At 46.9% G+C, this 20588-nt stretch overlaps 1 protein-coding gene across 1 annotated transcript; it reads left to right on the top strand.

Annotated features, from left to right (window-relative positions):
- The first annotated feature begins 3405 nt into the window (after nucleotides 1-3405).
- LOC149343920 (uncharacterized) lies at nucleotides 3406-12444 on the top strand. The gene is made up of 2 exons (XM_089547100.1): nucleotides 3406-5588; nucleotides 12378-12444. Exons 1-2 carry the CDS (start codon nucleotides 3472-3474, stop codon nucleotides 12442-12444), a joined length of 2184 nt encoding a protein of 727 aa, XP_089403226.1. The 5' UTR covers nucleotides 3406-3471.
- The last annotated feature ends 8144 nt before the right edge of the window (nucleotides 12445-20588 follow it).

The following is a 20588-nucleotide window of genomic DNA, read 5'->3' as shown; positions in this document are numbered from 1 at the left end:
ATGGGCTTCAGCAAGAAGTTGTTCCACATAAATATGCTGAAACGCTATGAAGGGTGCCAGCCAGTGAATGCACTCCAAGCATTCTTTTATTTTCGGCCTCCATAAGTAGTCTTTGGCAACGCGATACCCGGTAGGCTTTTGACCGTGCGGGCTGAGGTGAAGTAAGCTCGATATCATGAACTATAAAGGTAGTTCGGCCTGGTTTGTCCAAGAGCATGTCTTTGAATTCGCGCAAGACTTCTGTTAAATATATATTTTAATCAACACTGAGCTGAGCAGCCTCTAACATTGCCTTGATCGCTAGGTCCTTGCTCCCACCGTTTTTCGCTGCGGCTTGTTCCGGGGAATCTAACGGAGCTTCCTCAGCAACGTCCAGCGACAACTGGCACGATGTGAGCAGGTTGGTGTAGTATATTTGCTACGCCATTTGCGTTCCGGGTATGCTTACTATAGTATAGTTCGTGTCGAACAACCTCTGCACGACTTCCGGTGGGCCCTCTCATTGAACTTCTAGTTTACTTTTTTTCGAAGGTCGCAGAAGCTTTACCTCATCTCCTGCTTCAAACTGGTGTAATCTGGCTGTACTGCACTGTAGTACTGTTTGGCCTTTGCTTGTGCTTTACTCATCTCGGGTCCCAACTTCTCCTGCGCTTTGTGTAGTCTCAAGCAGAGTGAGCACAGACTCAAGCACTGTGGGATTCTCTCCTCCATTTTTCCACGATTACCACGCCAATTGGCGGTCACTGGCATCGCACTGAACCACAAATGGCTTTGAGTAGTCAGTGCTTTAAGCACAGGTTAACTCATTAGCGCAATTTTCATGTCTAAGAAACCCTTTTGCTTTTTTTCCCGTCCGATTGCAGGATCTGCGGTTCGGTTTTCCGAGAGCATCAGTGAGGCGACTGGCAAGCTCTCAATAACGAGGGATATAGCGCTGGCAGTAGGCGGTAACTCCCAAAAATGACCGCACAACCATTGTCGTACACCACTGTGAGAAATTACTGATTACAATCGCTTTTAACTCAGATGGTCGGCGGTGGCCTCGCCCCACTATGTGATCCCAGTAGGTCACCTCTGCAAGTACACTATCTTCACAAGATTGGCATCGAAAGTAACCCAAATTGCGCACAGTGCCACACTCCAGAGACTATTGGACACCTTTTTTTGTGAGTGCCCGAACTATATCGCTGCAAGAAGAACATTGGAGGCGACCGTGAAACAACTGGTCTCTCGCCCTCTCTCTGAGGAAACTCTTCTGGGCGCCAGGACGAGACGTTCTGATTGGTGGCGTGTGATAAAGGCCCTGCTCAACTTTTTGTGTGAAACAGGCCTGGATACTCGTCTGTGACTGCCTGTGCACAACCTACATGGTTAATGACATGTGTCGGTGTTTGTGTTGCAGACACCAGTTTTATGAGTTTTATGTGCGTCTATTAACCGCGATTGCGAGTGCCAGCCAGTGTGGTGTGTGTGTGTGTAGACATCACCCGTGAAACTCATTGTATTATGCCATCAGCCTTCATTCGCACTTTCCTTTTCCTCCTCTTCCCTTTCCCCTGTGTGGAGTAGCAGGCCAGGGCCATGTTACCACCGGCCGACCTCTCCACCTTTTCCTCATTAAACCTCCTTTCTCTCTCTCTCTCTGTCACAGAAGTGGCGGCAGCCTGTAAATTACTTTTGTTTGTATAAAACTGATGCGTCCGCGTTTCTTTGTATGTGTCTCGGGAAGAGCAAGAATGCATGCACGCTTTTTTTCAGTTATGTAGACAACCCCTCGCGTTGCGAAAGCGGAGGCGGCTCAAATTCGTCCCCGATACTGCCGGTCTAGAGCTGACCATTAGCGGGAAAGAAGTTGCGGCCTACGTGACTGGCTTTTTGGTTGTGTTTTACTTTTTTGCGTTTCCAAGGTCACCGAATCGAGAGTCGAAGCCTGGGGCTTCTTTTTAGTTGTGCGTTAATTTTTTCCTCCTCCAAGATGGCGGCCATGCAGCGTCAAAGTGTAGGTGCCTACGTGCTCTCGTTGCGCTTTTTGGTGTTTTGTTTTTTCGACGCCGACGCTGTGGCGCCGCGAGTGCTCGCTCGCTAGCGCTCGAGGGCTTTAAAAGGGGGCCGTATCGAAACGAACTTCAGTCCGCTCGTCGGTGGAAACGCTGCCGCCGCGAACTCCCGGGTCTCCGAGCCGCCGCACCGCATCCTCGAAACCGCAAGCTGCCCTGGACGGACGTCGCCTTCGGGGGCCGCACTGACTGCGTGTTTGGGATGGACTGCAGCCGCGCTTCCCGGTTGACTGTATGTTTGTTCACCTTCTGACTTTTGATCGACTGTATCTAAATTGGCCTCTCACTTGTTTTCTGACCTGTGTAGAAATATTCAATGTATAACTTAATTCAGTGTGTTTACTGTTATGTGATTTCCGCAATTGTTTTGTAGAATGTGAATTATGTATCTGTGAAAGCTGCCGCATCGTTCAATCGAACTATAAACGTTATTTTGTTGTTGTTACCTCTTAAACACGCCTCGGTCTCAGTCACTGCGTTTGCTTACCGGCTACGCCGTGCATCAAACGGCCACCCCCTCATTGTCCGGACTCGGTGATGACGTCGACTAGTCGCCGAACCCGTGACAATTAACTGGCGTCCGCGACAGGACGTTTGATGCGAAGGGAACGTGGTGAACTGAGAGGGAGACTTGTTGAGGTATTGAACTGTGCCGACTTTATAGAGGTGTCGTGTATCAATAGGATTTGCTTTGTGCTGAGCTTGTAGCTGTGTTATTGAAAGTGTGCTTGGAGATAGAAGCATGGATTTGGAAAGGTTGATATCTATGGGTAGCCAGTTGGGGCTGAAAAGCACTGAGCTCAGAAAATGGGTCGAAGATAAGCAGCGCGAAGAGCGGGCGTTTGCCCGAGAGAGCGCGGAGCAGGAGCGCGCGGCCGCGAAGGCAGCTGACGAACGTCAGATAGAAATTATGCGTTTAAAAATAGAGAGTCAGCGACTAGAGAAAGAGACAAGAGAGAAAGAAGGGAGCCAGGAAAAAGGTGATTTGAAGTTAAACACAAGTAAACTCCTGATCCCATTTGACGACCGGAAGGATGATTTAGATGCGTATATCAGACGATTTGAAAGCATTGCGAAGAGCCAGAAGTGGCCGGAGAGCCAGTGGTCGACAGCGCTAGCTACTTGTCTGAGTGGGGAAGCCCTTAGTGTTTATGGGCGTTTGCCGCCGGGTGATGCAGCGGATTATACGAAGGTGAAAACCGCCCTTTTGAAGAGATTTCGTTTCACCGCAGAAGGCTTTCGAGAGAAATTCAATACAGGAAAACCGGCGGATGGCGAAACTGCAGCTCAGTTCTCAGCGCGTCTCAGCCACTATTTTGACCGCTGGATTGAACTTTCAGGCATCAAGACAGAGTTTCAGGAACTCAGAGAGCTCCTCATTAAGGAAAGATTCCTACAAGGCTGCCATTCCAACATGGCTCTTTACCTGAAGGAGAGGAAAGCAAAATCGCTAGGAGAGATGTTGGACCTAGCTGATCAGTTTTTAGAAGCGCAAGGAAGCCTGAATCTCTCCAAGTCAAAGACAGACAGCCGAGACGATGCCGGGAGGCCCGAAAGCGAAGGAAAGAGAATCAATCAACGAGCACCGCCTCGCTGTTACCTTTGCAACCGCATTGGGCATCAGGCTTCACAGTGCCGTACCCACACCAGTAACAGTACTAGCGTCACCTGTTTCAAGTGCGGGCGAAAGGGACACAAGGCGGATGCGTGCCGCTCAGCGGTAAAGGATAGGCCTCAGGCATCGTGCGTCTACTCACCCGCCAAGAACGTTAATGAGGAGAGCATTCGCGATGGCTACCTGGAGCTCAAAAATGGGGATAAAATTCCCGTTGTGAACGCGGTCATGCAGACGCGACCGAAATTCCTCGTTGAAGGACTGCCGGTGGTGGCTGGAACGTTGGGAGGCAAGAGCATATCGGTACTGCGGGATACCGGATGCAATACGGCGATCGTGAGACGAGAGCTCATCAACGACGACCAGCTCACAGGAGAGAAGAGGCCAGTTTATCTAGTGGATGGAACAGCTAAGATGCTGCCTGAGGCGCGGGTTCACATCGACACCCCGTATTTTTCTGGGATTATATCGGTGCTCTGCATGGAGGAGCCGCTGTATGACTTAATTCTCGGAAACATAGAAGGCGCCAGAGCTCCAGATGACCCGAAGGAATTGGTTGAACAACCGGTCAGCAACGAGCTCGCTGAAGAGGAAGTTGCAGCGGTTGTAACAAGAGCGAAAGCTAGGGAGCAAAACAAGAAGTTCCAAGCGCTTAAAACCCCCGGCGTCGCAGTGGAGCCAAGCAGGAAGAGTTATGCAGAGGAGCAAGCAGAGGACCAGTCGCTCAAGCACTGCTTCTCCCAAATTGGCAAGAAAGTGACGTGTAGGGATTCGCAAGGAAAAATAGAATTCCAGAAAGAGAATGAAGTATTGTACCGAATCTACACCGAGAAAACTGGGCGGATCGTGCGCCAGCTCGTCGTTCCAAAGTGTCATCGAGAGGCGGTGCTGAAAACTGCGCACGACGGAATAATGGCCGGACATTTAGGCGCCCAAAAGACGAAGGACCGGATTTTGGAAGATTTTTTCTGGCCGGGTATCACCGCGGACGTGAAGCGATTTGTCGCCTCCTGTGACATCTGCCAGAGGACAATCCCGAAGGGCCGGGTCGCCCGGGTGCCGCTGGGGAGGACGCCGCTCATCGAAACACCATTCAAAAGAGTGGCCATAGACATTGTGGGCCCAATCCAGCCCCCTTCCAAACATGGCAACCGGTACATCCTGACCTTAATGGATTATGCTACCCGGTACCCAGAGGCCGTAGCGCTGCCGAGCGTGGAAACTGAGAGGGTCGCTGAGGCACTGGTCGAAATGTTTTCACGATTTGGAGTCCCTAATGAAGTCCTAAGCGACCGAGGCACCAATTTCACTTCCGACTTAATGAAGGAGGTGGCCCGACTTCTCTCCATACGCCAGCTGCATACCACGCCGTACCACCCCATGGCGAACGGGATGGTCGAAAAATTCAACGGCACCCTGAAATTAATGTTGAAGAGAATGTGCGCCGAAAAGCCGCGAGACTGGGACCGCTATCTGGCGCCGTTGCTCTTCGCATACAGGGAGGTCCCACAGGCAAGTTTGGGCTTTTCGCCCTTCGAGCTTTTGTATGGGCGGCATGTGAGGGGACCCCTGGCCATTTTGAAGGAGCTCTGGACAAACCATCACCTCGACGAGGAGGCGAAGACCACATACCAGCACGTCTTTGACCTCCGTAATCGACTGGAAGACACGTGCAAGCTAGCGCACGAGGAGCTCGAAAAGGCCGGGGCGCGCTGCGCAAAACTGTACAACCGGAAAACCAAAGAGAGGATGTTTGATCCGGGAGACAAGGTCCTGATTTTGCTGCCTACGGACAACAACAAGCTGCTGCTTCAGTGGAAGGGGCCCTTCGAGATCAAAGAGAAGAAAGGAGAGGCCGACTACGTTATCGAGACAGCCGGAGGGAGGAAGATTTTTCACGCCAACCTACTTAAAAAGTACGAAGAGCGGGAAAGCCAGCCAATAGAACGCGTGTGCCACGCGATCTGCGGCGTTACCGAATCGGACAGCGAGGGAGCCATTCCTGTTCCGGCGCTTGAACAATCGGAGGGCGAGCGAGATGTGAAGCTTTCTAATGATTTGACGGCGGATCAACGGAGACAGCTCCGAGAAGTGATATCAGAGCACTCTCGCATCTTCTCCGACGTCCCGGGCAAGACGGACTGGGCCGAGTGCCGGTTAGACCTCACTACCCGCACTCCGGTCCAGGTAAGACAATACCCACTTCCGTTTGCGACGAGAGAAGCCGTAGAAAGAGAGATGCAGCAGATGGAGCGACTGGGAATAATCGAGAAGTCCCAGTCACCCTACAATTCACCGGTCCTCTTGGTGAAGAAACCAGACGGCACGAACCGGCTTTGCATTGATTTCCGACGCCTTAACGACGTCCTGGTTGCCGATTCGGAGCCAATGCCCAGAGCGGACGTGGTCTTCGCTGCAGCTGGAGAGAAGAAATACTTCTCAAAGGTAGACTTTGCCAAAGGATATTGGCAAATCCCATTGACTGAGGAGTCCAAGCCCAAAACGGCGTTTTCAACGACATCGGGTCTCTTCCAATTCCGTTTTATGCCGTTCGGTATAAAAACTGCCCCGGCAGTATTTTCAAGATTGATGCAACGAGTGGTGGAGGGAATTCCCGGAGTGCAGCACTACTATGATGATGTCCTCGTTGCCAGTGCTACGTGGGAGGAGCATCTTTCTTCGCTGAGGCAGCTGTTTGCGAGAATCGAGATGGCCGGTCTGACAGTACGACCAAGCAAATGCGAATTCGGGATGGAAAGCATCGAGTTCCTCGGGCATCGCATTGGCAGAGGTGAGCTGGCACCACTCGGTAAAACGCTCGACAAGATACAGGCGGCGCCAACTCCTCGAACAAAGCGTCAGGTACGCGCTTTCCTTGGCTTGTCGGGGTATTACCGCGACTTCATCCCCGACTACGCAAGAATAAGCGAGCCCCTCACCCAGCTGACGAGAAAAGGGGAGAGGAACGTCGTAAGGTGGACGCCGGCCCATCAGGAAGCCTTCGAAGAGCTCAAGCGACGAGTCTCAAGCCCTCCGATACTACGGCTGCCAGACTTCTCCAAACAGTTTGTGCTGCGCACGGACGCCTCTGATACCAGCCTTGGCGCGGTACTAATGCAGCGGCACGACGGAACGCTTCACCCGGTGGCATACGCGAGCAGAAAATTGCTCCCCAGGGAAGCAGCATACAGCGCAATCGAGAGGGAGTGCCTAGCGTTAGTTTGGGGAATACAGAAGTTTTCCACCTACCTGTATGGGGTACCGTTTTTAGTTCAGACAGACCACCAACCACTGAGCTACATCCAAAGAGCCAAACAGCTCAACAGCAGAGTCCTGCGCTGGAGCTTGCTGCTCCAAGAATATCAGTTTACCGTCGAGCATATAAAGGGCAAGGACAATGTCGGTGCTGATTTTCTTAGCAGGCTGTAGATTTGTCGCGCGGTTAATTTTCGCTATTAATTTATTCAAGTGTTATGGTGCATGTATACACGGTGCCTTGTAGTGTGTGCGTGCTAGATTTATATAAGAGGTTCTGTTACGCGCTGTATATCTGTGCACAGGTCTGCTCGCCGACCTCTGTGGGTCTAGAATATTATCGGATAATATTCCGAAAGTGGGGGGCCGTGTCACAGAAGTGGCGGCAGCCTGTAAATTACTTTTGTTTGTATAAAACTGATGCGTCCGCGTTTCTTTGTATGTGTCTCGGGAAGAGCAAGAATGCATGCACGCTTTTTTTCAGTTATGTAGACAACCCCTCGCGTTGCGAAAGCGGAGGCGGCTCAAATTCGTCCCCGATACTGCCGGTCTAGAGCTGACCATTAGCGGGAAAGAAGTTGCGGCCTACGTGACTGGCTTTTTGGTTGTGTTTTACTTTTTTGCGTTTCCAAGGTCACCGAATCGAGAGTCGAAGCCTGGGGCTTCTTTTTAGTTGTGCGTTAATTTTTTCCTCCTCCAAGATGGCGGCCATGCAGAGTCAAAGTGTAGGTGCCTACGTGCTCTCGTTGCGCTTTTTGGTGTTTTGTTTTTTCGACGCCGACGCTGTGGCGCCGCGAGTGCTCGCTCGCTAGCGCTCGAGGGCTTTAAAAGGGGGCCGTATGGAAACGAACTTCAGTCCGCTCGTCGGTGGAAACGCTGCCGCCGCGAACTCCCGGGTCTCCGAGCCGCCGCACCGCATCCTCGAAACCGCAAGCTGCCCTGGACGGACGTCGCCTTCGGGGGCCGCACTGACTGCGTGTTTGGGATGGACTGCAGCCGCGCTTCCCGGTTGACTGTATGTTTGTTCACCTTCTGACTTTTGATCGACTGTATCTAAATTGGCCTCTCACTTGTTTTCTGACCTGTGTAGAAATATTCAATGTATAACTTAATTCAGTGTGTTTACTGTTATGTGATTTCCGCAATTGTTTTGTAGAATGTGAATTATGTATCTGTGAAAGCTGCCGCATCGTTCAATCGAACTATAAACGTTATTTTGTTGTTGTTACCTCTTAAACACGCCTCGGTCTCAGTCACTGCGTTTGCTTACCGGCTACGCCGTGCATCAAACGGCCACCCCCTCATTGTCCGGACTCGGTGATGACGTCGACTAGTCGCCGAACCCGTGACACTCTCTCTCTCCACGTTGACATTCCTCAGCTTTTACTGTCAGGCCCGGGTCACGAAGACGCTCAAGAACTGTTCACAGGTGCGTGACATGCTCAGACTATGAACCGGAAAACTCCGACACGTCATCTACATACGTAAAGGAAAAATCATACTGTCCCATCGACACTTTATCCATGAGGAATGAGAAGCAGTAGGGACCGTTCTTAAAGCCGAAGCTTAATACTTTAGGACGGATGTGCCTACGGGTGAGATTAATGCCGCATATTTACTTGTGCGTTCGGTAAGTGGCACCTGCCAATAGCCCCGAACGAGGCTGAACGTAGAGATATACTGAGCTCTGTACAACTTTCTCAATTCTCTTCATGATGTTGCTTATGTGGTAGGTGTGGTCCTTGGTTATGGGGTTTAGCCTCCTGTAATCAATACAAGAAGGTGGTTCTTTGCCAAGGGCTTCCACCAAAAATAAGCATTGAGGTGTAGTTGCCCTCGCAAGGCGTAATGACGTCGAGGTCATGCATTCTATTAATCTCGGCCTCCATATGTTCTCTATGGCGAGGCGATACCACGTAAGCTTTCGAGCGTAGGGCTGAAAGGAAGCAAGCTTGATGTCATTCATTCATTCATTCATTCATTTTATTTGTTTTTCACAACATGACGTACACATTGTGAAAGAGGCCAAGAAGAAAAGCCGTTCCTTTACGGCTTGAAAAAAAATCTTGGTCCCCCCTGGCATTGACAGCAACGAAGCAACACAATCCAGAAACAAATGTACAGAAAAAAAATGTACAGATATATACAGAAACAAACAAAATTATAACTTGGCATTTTTATGAAAGATATGGCGATAAGCTCATGGAACGGTCGGGAAATAAAGACATGCAGTTATAATGAAACAGTGGCTAAATATCTGTACAAGGTGTTCTGTTTATGAAATGTGTGGTGTGTATTAGGGACATGCAAATTAATAAAACAACGCCTTCAGGTTCCGGAAATTTAGTCCTAAAATATCTGTTTCCGCTTTAATATGTTCATTTAGTAATCGAGGCAGGTTATTCCTAAGACTCTGAAACCCATAGTTCGTACGGCATTTTGGCACTTTCCAACGGTCTGTTGTCCTCGTATTATAGGCCGCGTTGACTATTAATTCTAAGTTCGATATGTCCAAAAACCGCCTTTGATTTTCCTTGATGCTGAGTTTATATTCGCGTAGGAGTTTATAATGATACATTTTAGTTATTGGAATGACCTTAAGATTTCTGAAGATAAGTTTACTTGAGTAAAACTTAGGCAAATTATTAATGATCCGTAAAACCTTTTTTTGCATCCTTAAAAGACTACTGAGGTTTTTGTCGGTCGTTGTGCCCCAGACTAAATGAGAATAGTTCATGTAGGAAGAAAATAAGGCATAATAAATGGCTAGTTTTGCAGACATTGGAAATACATAGCGATTTCGACTGAGTATACCTGTTATGGAACATAATTTCTGCAAAATATGGTTTACGTGGTCATCCCATTGCAACGTCTTGGAAAAGAAAACGCCCAATACATTTCTTATTTCGACCACCTCAATCCTTGTACCTCTAAACAGAAGATCGTAATCGGTAGATAGCTGCTTACCCTTGGGGTGAAAAATTACTGCTTTTGTTTTTTTTTTGTATTGATATTCAGTTGATTACTGTCTGTCCAAGCTTCCAACTTTTTTAAGGCCATGTTTCCTTTAACGAACGCGTCAGCACAAGAGGATGAAGGCACAAATATACTAGTGTCGTCTGCATATATAACAAACTTCAGGTCAGATGATATACATACTATATCATTAATGTATAAATTAAAGAGTAAGGGACCAAGAATACTTCCTTGAGGTTCGCCTGCGACTATTGCTTTCTGATTAGATATTAAATGGCTTACTTGAACAAATTGTTTTCTGTGAGAGAGATAACTAATTAACACATTAAGTGCATGTCCTCTGATACCGTAGTGATGTAATTTATCAAAAAGAATAGAGTGATTAATGTTGTCAAAAGCCTGCGTAAAGTCAACAAAAATCCCCAGAACGTAGTTCTTATCCTCGAAGTTTTGCAAAATGTATTCTTTTTGATCAAGAAGTGCCAGTTCCGTGGACCGATGTTTTTGGAAGCCATACTGCGATTTTGTGATTATATCATATTTGTGGCAGAAACGTGAAAGTTGTTTGAATAGGATTTTTTCCAGACCTTTAGAAAACACAGGCAATATTGATATGGGGCGGTAGTTGGAAACTTCTCGGTTATCACCTTTTTTTTTGTATAGCGGAATCACTCGAGCCACTTGCATTTTTGTTGGATAAACTGCAGTTGAAAGGCAAAGATTATATATGTAGGTTAGTATGGGACTTATAACGTCAAGGACATATTTCACTGGACTAATTTGCACATCGTCAGCGTCGCAGCTACGCGAAGTTTTCAAATTTGGAAACACAGAGCAAACTTCTTGAATGTCGGTTGGTTCTAAGAAAAAAGTATTATTGTTAGCTATACCTTGCAGCGTGTTGTTTCCTGAAGGGCGTGCAGTCACATTCCTGTTAACAAAGAACTCGTTAATAGCATTAACCATTGCGTCCCCTCTCAGCGTTTTTCCGTCATGTATAATCTCTACTACGGAATCTTTTTCCTGCCCACGTCCCATAAGAGCATTCATTTTACTCCATTATTCACTCATTCGACCTGAGCGCTTAGAAAAGTAACGAAAGTAGTAGGCGTCCCTGCACTTTTTCAGTTCTTTATTTAAGACATTACGGAAACGTTTAAAAGCTAGAAGGCCCGCCTCATTACGGGAATTCATAAATTTTTTGAAAAGTCGATCTTTTTTATGGATTTTTTTATGAAGTTCACGGGTCATCCAATGTTTTTTATAATTTTTGTTTTTTACACGTTCCTTACGAATGAAATGCTTTTTATAGTTACATAAGAAACGACCCATAAACGCTTCATATGCAGCATTTGCATCAGCAATGTTCCGGATGTAGTCCCAGCTTGTGGTTTTTAACTCTGTACGGAAAGAGTCTAGTGTTTTCTGAGAAATCAACTGAGAAAACATCGCAGGGCTCTCTGTTGTATTAAACGGATTAGTGTCAACCTTACAACATATTGCCATATGGTCACTAACGGAACAGGGAAGAATAGCTGTAGTGATGGACCCTATATCATAATTAGCTAGGAACAAATCTATAGTAGTTTCTGAAGTAGGTGTCAACCGAGTAGCCATATTTATAAGGTTAGAGCAGGCACTGCTACTAAGCAGATTTTCAAATTCAACTTTTCTGGAGGTATTACATGACATGTCAATATTAAAATCACCGCCAATAATGACATTATAATGATTTTCATTTACAAATGTTAACATATTGTCCAGGAACTCAAAAAAATCACACACATTGCCATCTGGAGGACGGTAGCATGCTGCAATAACGATATCTTTTGCCTGCACACACACAATTTCATAACTATCTGTAACAGCAGAGAAGTCTGCCAATGAACGGGCTTGTAAGGAGTTTTCTACAAGAAGAGATACGCCCCCACCACGGCGCTTGGTTCTATGAACATAAAATGTTTTCATGTTAGGAAGGTAAAACGCATCCGTTTCATGAGCTTGCCAGGTCTCGGTAAACATAAGTACATTGAAGCAATTCTGTATTCTATTATATAGGCACTCAAGTTCAACAGTTTTGTTTTGTAGAGACTGAACGTTTTAATGGAAACAACGCAGGAGAGTGTCTCTATTTCCATATTCTTTGGTTAGCTCATCCAAAGATATGTATCCCAAATGCGCCATTGAACTTGGAATTTAGACAGAACAAAGGCAACACAGCACAGACACAGGACTCAGGTGACCAGGTTTGAGAGATCACTTTCACATTTGATGACTACGGCGGAGTCCCCAGGCCTTCTGCGCACCAGGACCTTTCCGTTTGAGTGCCAGGCAAAGTCATAGTCATGCGATTTAGCCCATGCCTTGACAGCTACCAGGAGCGCTTTTGAACGCTTTGTCATGTTTTCTGTGATATACCTCTTTCCTTCGGAATCCCTCAGAGCTTTTCGTTTTTCCAACCATGTATCTCTTAGGTCCTGGCGCGCAAACCTCACCATCACGTCGGCTTTTGTGTACCCGGGCTTCGCGGGCAGCCTATGAACAGCCAGAACGTCCTCCTTTACGAGTTGATGCATGTTCAACTCGTCCGCAAGTTCATTGACTTTAGCAAGGAGGTCTTCATCTTGAGATTCCGCTCGACCATGTATTTCAATGTTTAACCGCCTACTCCGCCACTCAAGATCGTCAACATCCATTTGCAGTCGCGCCAGGCCCCCAACGTCTTCCTCTCTCTCAATTCGGTCAATTCGTGCCTTAATGTCTTTTATTTCCTTTCCCTGTTGCTTTAACTTTTCTTGCACTGCATCGAACTGGTTCGATAACATCTGGATCGATTGTTCAATGCCATCTACTTTGTCTGTTAGTGGGAGAAGGGATGACAATTTCCGGTTGATCTCTAATACAAGAGACTTTAGTTCAGCGTCCTCCTTTCCAAAAGCCACGGGACCGTCGTCCCGAGCGCCACTTGGCCTGCACATTGCACATTTCCAGGACTTTTTGCTTTTTTTAGAGTTGAACACTTCTTCAGTCATACCAGAACACTCAACAGCATGAAAATGAAATTTGCAGTCACAACAAACTATTGAAGGCTCGTGATCACGAAGCGCCCCGCGACAAGTACAGCACCGAGGCATGGCTCGCAGTTAAAGCACTGAACACTGTAGCAAGTTGGCAGCAACGGCAGCAAAAGCGCGTGATAACCGCGTGGTAAAGATAAATGACGGTCACCAACCTGCATGTGCAGAAGAGCGGCGTTACGGACGTGTTGCTCGAGCTGCCGTCGCTGCCAAAGTGCGTGACGAAACACGTCCCCATGCAGCAGTCCGGAACACAGATGTCTCTGCTGGTGGAGAAATGGTTGCCAGGAGCGGTCGCAGACGCGCCGCCGAATGGTCCGGAATGGTCCGGAACGTTGAGAACGGTGACTGGCAAACAAAATCACTGTCCAGTCTTCGGCAGAAAAGGCTTGCAAAAGCACGAAGGTGGGTAGGCAGCCGCAAGAATTTCCGGCTGGCACCGATCAACCTGCATGTGCAGGAGAGTGGCGTTACGGACGTGTTGCTCGAGCTGCCGTCGCTGCCAAAATGCGTGACGAAACACGCCCCCCTGCAGCAGTCCGGAACACAGATGTCTCTGCTGGTGGCGAAATGGTTGCCAGGAGCGGTCGCAGACGCGCCGCCGAATGGTCCGGAATGGTCCGGAACGTTGAGAACGGTGACTGGCAAACAAAATCACTGTCCAGTCTTCGGCAGAAAAGGCTTGCAAAAGCACGAAGGTGGGTAGGCAGCCGCAAGAATTTCCGGCTGGCACCGATCAACCTGCATGTGCAGAAGAGCGGCGTTACGGACGTGTTGCTCGAGCTGCCGTCGCTGCCAAAATGCCAAAATGTCCTGAACTTTAACAGCAGTTCGGCCTGGCTCTTCCGAGAACATGTCTTTGATTTCGTGCAAGAGTTCTGCTAATTATTTATTTTGATCACACTGAGCTCAGGAGCCTCTACCTTTGCCTTTATTGCAAGGACAGTGCTGACACCGTTTTTCGGTGCGGCTAGTTCCGGGAAGCAACGTTTAGCGACAACCGGTACGGTTCGAGGAGGTTGGTGTAGAATATTTGCTGTGCCTTTCGCGTTCCGGATATGCTTACTGTATAGTTTGTCGCACAGCCTCTGACCGACTTTCGGTGGTCCCTCCCATTGAACTTCTAGGTTATTTTTTTTGAAGGTCTCAGCAACATTACCTGGTCTCCTACTTCATAGAGGCGTGATCTGGGCGTCAGGTCGTCTTTCAAGCAGAGCACGCACAGACAACCACCGTGGGGTCCTTTCCTCCGTCTTCCCACGATTACCGAAGAATGCTGAGTGGTGATCGCAGGGAGCGGCCGTAGACTGGTTCGACAGGCGTGAATCCAGTGGCCTCATGAATCACGGTTCTGAGCGCTAACATTGTGGCTGACAAGCAGGCATCCCAGTTGGCTTTGCGATCAGAGCACAGTGCCCTCAGTACGCGTTTCATAACTGAATTCAACTTTTCCACTGAATTGGACTGCGCGTATTACATTGAGCTAGGGATCAATTGAGTCCCACATTTCTCCAGGAAACATGCAGTTAACGCGCTGGTCAAACGGTTCCCTGATTTTACTGCAATTCCGCGGGAAACCCGGAACGTGCGAAAATGGACAGGAGTGCGCTTATGTGTTGTATTGGGTTTTATGGCACATAGGCAATTGACGCCACCAAGCAAAAAGTATAGGAAACTTTTTTTGTTGAACAATATAGATGTAAAAAACCATCCCTGGTGTAGAGACCCTCGAACGATAATACTATCTAGAGAAAACATACACAAATTTTAGAAATGTATACTAGAAAAAGTTTTAAAGAGGGCTGGGTAATCTCAGTAGCTATCCTTGTCTGGACAAGTATATCGAGACTCCGAAGCAATCAAAATAAGAACCTCAGCCCTATTTTCATGAGTGAGAAAGTGGCTGAACTGTATTAGATTTCAAACAGGCCAGTGGGTAAAAAATTTAGTCTCTTGAGAAATCCCGTTTGTTTAAGAAAGCTAAAAACACATGTTATATTAACATATGGATCATCTACTAAGAGCAGTGTAGGATGAAAAGGGATGTATTCGTTATAAGATTGAGTAAAGTACTTTTCCTTAGTTTTTCCAGTTGGCGCACAATAGAATAAAACGTGGTTAATCGTAACTTCAACTCCGCATTCTTCGCAAACATGTTGATCTTGTTTTGTGAGTAGGAAAGTGTGCGTGAGGTACGTTTATGCTATGCGAAGACTGAAGACAATCACTTGCTTGAAATATTCTTGGTGGGTGCAGGATTTCCATTCTCCTAAAGCTGGTTTTACGAAGTGCAGTTTGTTGTTTGCCCTATTGTCCCAAGCAGACTGCCATTTTTCCCCTGTTTCACAATGTACCGAGTTCATGCAATTTTATACGCAATATCTAGTTTATTTATTTGCTTGCCACGAGCCTGCGCAGCGCAGAGTTCTGCTCTCTCATTGCCTTTAATTCCGATATGACTCGCCAGATAACAAATTTTTGTGTTTTTTCCTTGAGCTATGGCTTTTGTTATATTGTGTGTGGTGTCATCTAGAATCGGAGAAATTGCATTTCTAGAGTGGAGGGGTAGTAATTAAACTGAGGGAGTCTGTGTAAATTATACTGTTTCTGAGGTTCTCATTTACTACATTTTTTACGGCTAAGCATACAGGGTAACATTCTGCTGTGAACACTGATTCGCACTGTGGAACCCTTAGCAAAAACTAATACGTTTGGAATATACGGTGGGCTATTTAAACTGTATTTTAAACACATTTGGTATTCATGAATGCACTAAAATATGTATGAAATACGTTCCTGAAATTTCATGCTTGATATTCGAGAGATATTCTTAAAATATGCCAAAAATACGTCACTAAAAGCATAATTCGAGCACTTTTCAAATACGTGAAAAAATATGTATGCAGTTTTAGCATCCTATCAATGTAATGGTTGGTTTGGTTTATGGGGTTTAACGTCCCAAAGCGACTGAGGCTATGAGAGACGCCGTAGTGAAGGGCTCCGGAAATTTTGACCACCTGGGGTTCTTTAACGTGCACTGACATCGCACAGTACACGGGCCTCAAGAATTTCTCCTCCAAAGAAATTCCAGCCGCCGCTGCCGGGATTGAACCCGCGTCTTTCGGGCCAGCAGCCGAGCACCATAGCCACTGAGCCACCGCGGCGGCGTTAATCAATGTAATGAAAGTGTATTTTCGTAAATATGAAATTAATTCAATCGAAGTATACTTCATTTCTAACAAACGGGCAGTCATTTTGAATGTATTTGCAGCACACTTCTTGCTGCTGTCGAACAGTCGAGTGCTCGAAATCGCGTTTCGGGAAATGACATTTGCGTGTTGTCAATGTATTTGAAGTGTACTTCCATAAATGCGCAATTAATTCGACCAAAGAATACTTAAATTCTAGCAAATTGGCAGTCCGCGCCTTAGCATATTTTCCGGACACTTCAAGCTGCCGTTGAACAACCTAATGCTCGAAATCGAGTTTCGGGAAATCGCACTTTGGTGTTGGCAATGTATTTAAAGTGTACTTTCGTAGATACGCAATTAATCCTTCCAAGTATACTTAAATTCTAACAAGTGGCAGTCCGCGTAGACATATTTGCATTACACTTCAAGCTAGCGTGGGACAATCTAGGGCTCGAAATGACATTTGAGGAAACAGTGAAAACTCTCCCTTTCCTGTAGCTTCTTTTATGGTAAGTTCTCGCTTTATGGTAACTTCTAGGAGGAAGGTAATCATCACTTATTTAGACTACGTGCGGAGAATGTAATAGCATAATACCGGCAAAGGCGCCTTGGGTACTTACGGGCCCTAATATGCCAGCGAAAAGGACCACGACCGGGAAGGCCGACAGGCTCACTTAGACGCCCGTGTATCTGTTGGTTGACAGTTCGACCCATGACCTATTCCTGACGCAAGTTTCAAATAGCAGTTCGGTTCTAGATTGCCCGCAGATTCGAACGCGACCAGTAGGGTACTTCTGGGATAATCTGGGGGCCTTGCGCAAAAAACGCCTCACCGGGCAAGATAGTGCGTCGCTGTCGGTGGGTATATAAAAGGCGAGCCAAGCATGGCGCTTGTCGTAGCACTTCTTGTTTGTTGCTGCACTTTCGTCATGATTTGCTGTGTAGGTATCTTTGGCGTTCCCATTCCGCGACGTGGGCATATAATCCCATGCACCACTTGATTGGTAATCACACGTGTAGAATTTGTTTCGCGGCTGAAGCATTCACACGTCTCAATCTTTGAAGCCGACCAGTAAACCTTTTTCAAGCCGAAGTGAATATATTTTTAGTGTATTAAATGTATATTTTCATTCTATGTGTAATGTATTAAATGTACATTTTTAGTATATTTTTAATGCTTTATAAATATACAAAGTGGGCAGAAATGTGGTTTTGACATATTTTGAAGAACGTTGAAAATGTTATTCCTAGTACACTTAGAAAGCATTCGTATTTTAGTTTAAGCATAGGGGCAAAAAAATGCGAAATAAATGTAAAATTAATACAATATGTTTGAAATGCATTTTAAGCACATCCTCTTTCTCGCTCAGGGAAGTCTGATTATTTACTTCTCATACCCTCGTACTACTGCACTTCCTACGTAGAAATCTATTTTCGAACCGTCAGTATAAAAGTCCGCAAAACCATTGTATTTTTCCTGCAGTGAAAGAAAGTGTTGTATTATATGTTCCTGTGGAGTTTCATTTTTGTGAAACTGTGTAAGAATAAAATCGCATATCGCACGAATATTGTACCATGGAGGTAGTGGCTCTCGTCTCAGCGCAATGTTGGGTAATGTGTTCAGTACGCCGAGATTCTCGCACATCTCTTCAAAACGCAGGAGGAGTGGCCTGCTAATTTCCGGTTTGTTATTAAAGAGTGTTTTGGCGGACACTTTGTATCTATTTCGTAACAGATATGGAACGAATAGGGAACGGATCTTTAGAATGTATGAGTATGTGAGCATGATTTTTCTGCCTCTAAGTGATAGTTCGTTGGTTTCAACATAAAGACTGTTTATAGACGACGTCCTAAAAGCACCAGTTGAAAGTGGTAAACCTAAATTGGGCACTGGGTCGTGTTGTTTCAAGCGCGATCGCCTTGCTGAACCTTATACTTTACTACCATAGTCTAAGCAGGATCGGACCACGAGCGATAAATTTTTAGAAGGCATGCCCTCTCAGAACCCCGGTGTTTATGTGAAAGGACTTTGAGTATGTTCAGTGATCAGGAAGTTTTCTTTTTTAACAGGTTAATACGAGGCATTAAAGTTAGTTTTTGTCTAATGTTATACCTAAAAATTTGTGTTCATTTTTTACGGGCAACTTGGTTTTGTTCAGATGCAGGAACGGATGTGCCTGTAATCCTGGTTTGCATGATAAAATAATGGCTATTGTTTTCTGTGCAGAAAACCGAAAACCATTTCTGTCTGCCCATAATGCCAGTTTGTTTAATGTTAACTGTGTCTTTTCCGTGTTGATATGTTGGAGGATGTGTAAGCTATCTGGAGGTCTTTTACAAAAAATGAATACATAACGGACCTTGATAATATTTCGTTAAGAGAATTCATTTTCGCAAGAAAGAGAGTTGTGCTTAAAATACACCCTTGAGGCACTCCTATCTTCTTAGTAAAATTCCTCGAAAGGGTTGAGCATAGACGGACATTAAAAGAACAGTCAGACAAAATTCTTTAATCGAGTTCAGCATTCTGCCGCGGATGGCGTGCGCAGCTAAGTCCTGATGAATCCCGAACCTCCAGGTTGTATCATCAGCTTTTTATAAATCGAAAAAGACTGCAAGACAGTGTTGTTTGTGTACAAAAGCTTCCCTGACTGTATTTTTGAGATGGATGAGGTGATCTTTAGTGGATCATTCCTTTTTAAAACCACACTGCTGGATATCAAGAAGTTAACACGCTTGAAGAACAAAAGTTAATCACACTCACGACACTTTCAAAGTACATGGCGAGGCAACTGGTAAGTTCTATGGGTCTATAACTGGTAGGAAAAGTTGGGGGTTAACTAGATTGAAGAAACGGTACAATAAAAGCTATTTACCGGCCCAATTCTCCGTCCTTATTAGGGGGTAGATGTATCGTTGTTTCGGTTTCGAGATCACAGATTACTCACCTCAGGGGGCGCCGTATTGCGGCATTCAGTCCATTTAAGGCCCGCGCTATGAAAAAATTAGCTGAGGTTTAGATTTGGTTAAACCCGGTAGGTCGCGTAAACACAGCGCAGAGCGCGCCCCTTTGGCAGCATCCTGGGCTCGCTGTTTAGCAAGCCGCTGTTCACGCTCTTCATCGGTCTCTTGGGCGCGCTGTTGCTTCCTGGCTGCTGCAAGTCGGCGTGGAAAGAGCAGTTTGCTTTTTTCCTAATGTCAACAAAAATACAAAAATACAAAGCAAAACTGCTCAACTCAAAGTTCTGATCTTTCAAGCACATGCGCAGTGACGCAGCCCTGAGCATGTCAGTAGGGCAGTAATAAGGCCTACACTCGACCGCCGCGCAGGACGATGAAGTATGTCGACCATTTGCGCAAAAGCCGCCGCGGTGACTCAGTGGCTATGGTGCTCGGCTGCTGACCCAAAAGACGCGGGTTCGATCCCGGCCGCGGCGGCTAGAATTTCTTTGGAGGAGAAATTCTAGAGGCCCGTGTACTGTGCGATGTCAGTGCACGTTAAAGAACCCCAGGTGGTCGAAATTTCCGGAGCCCTCCACTACGGCGTCTCTCATAGCCTCAGTCGCTTTGGGACGTTAAACCCCATAAACCAAACCAAACCATTTGCGCAAAAACTCAGCCTCGATCATTGACACTGCGTCCACGCATGCTTGCTCAAAAAGGCGCGTGCGGAGGCGCTGCAGCATTGGAAACATTGCTCTTCGCGGACGACCATTTAAGGAAGCCACTCCACGCTGCCGCCACAAAACTGACATGCCGACACACAACAGAATATTTTTAAACACTTCGGACGAAATAGTGCGCGCTTGCAGGCGGGTTACAAAGAGGCGTGACACTAAAATCCAAAAGGTGCGCGCCACTACACAGTCGAACATTGCGTGCTTTAATGTTTCTATGAGACCGCGTTGCGGACATCGGGCGGAGGGCCCCACGCCCCACGCCGCAAGGCGGTCTCTTGTGGGCAGGACCCGCCAGCCTCGCAACCAGCCGAAGTCCCTGATATCTGCAGGAAGCGCAGCTGACGTTAGATGGCGCCAGCGTGCCCGTCTCGTTTTCTGGAGTTGTTCGCGGGTCAGCTGAGCGACCGTTAGTGCCTCACAGATCCTGGAGGCCGGGCTTTCATCAACATCCAGATCGGGCACGCTGGCAGTCAACGACGCCAGTGTGGGGCGCATGTTAACGAAAAATGCCGGTGGCTGCTCGGCTCCAGGGCGGACCACGTGTTGCGAAAAAAACACGTTACGCGTTACAAGTCGGCGTAGCTTCTCTTTCCGTTTATCGGGTAGCATGTCGAATGAATCCAGCAAGCAAGTCAACACGCTTTATACACATTTCCCCCTCTCTCTCACATCTGGCGAGAGAGCAGCGCAACAGCGCCTCCACTTGGTAGCGACGGCAGCTGTAGCGCGGCGTGCCT

Source organism: Amblyomma mixtum, chromosome 5, assembly GCF_055824585.1.
Source record: "Amblyomma mixtum isolate Tamu chromosome 5, ASM5582458v1, whole genome shotgun sequence".
Lineage (NCBI taxonomy): Eukaryota > Metazoa > Arthropoda > Arachnida > Ixodida > Ixodidae > Amblyomma > Amblyomma mixtum.
This window is presented reverse-complemented; position numbering and strand designations above follow the sequence as displayed.

Excerpts from the sequence above, each read along its gene's own strand:
- LOC149343920 (XM_089547100.1), top strand. The coding sequence starts at position 3,472 with ATGGCTCTTTACCTGAAGGAGAGGAAAGCAAAATCGCTAGGAGAGATG. Across the intron at positions 5,589-12,377 it reads CACGCCAACCTACTTAAAAA|GTCCTGGCGCGCAAACCTCA; the intron begins GTACGAAGAGCG and ends TGTATCTCTTAG.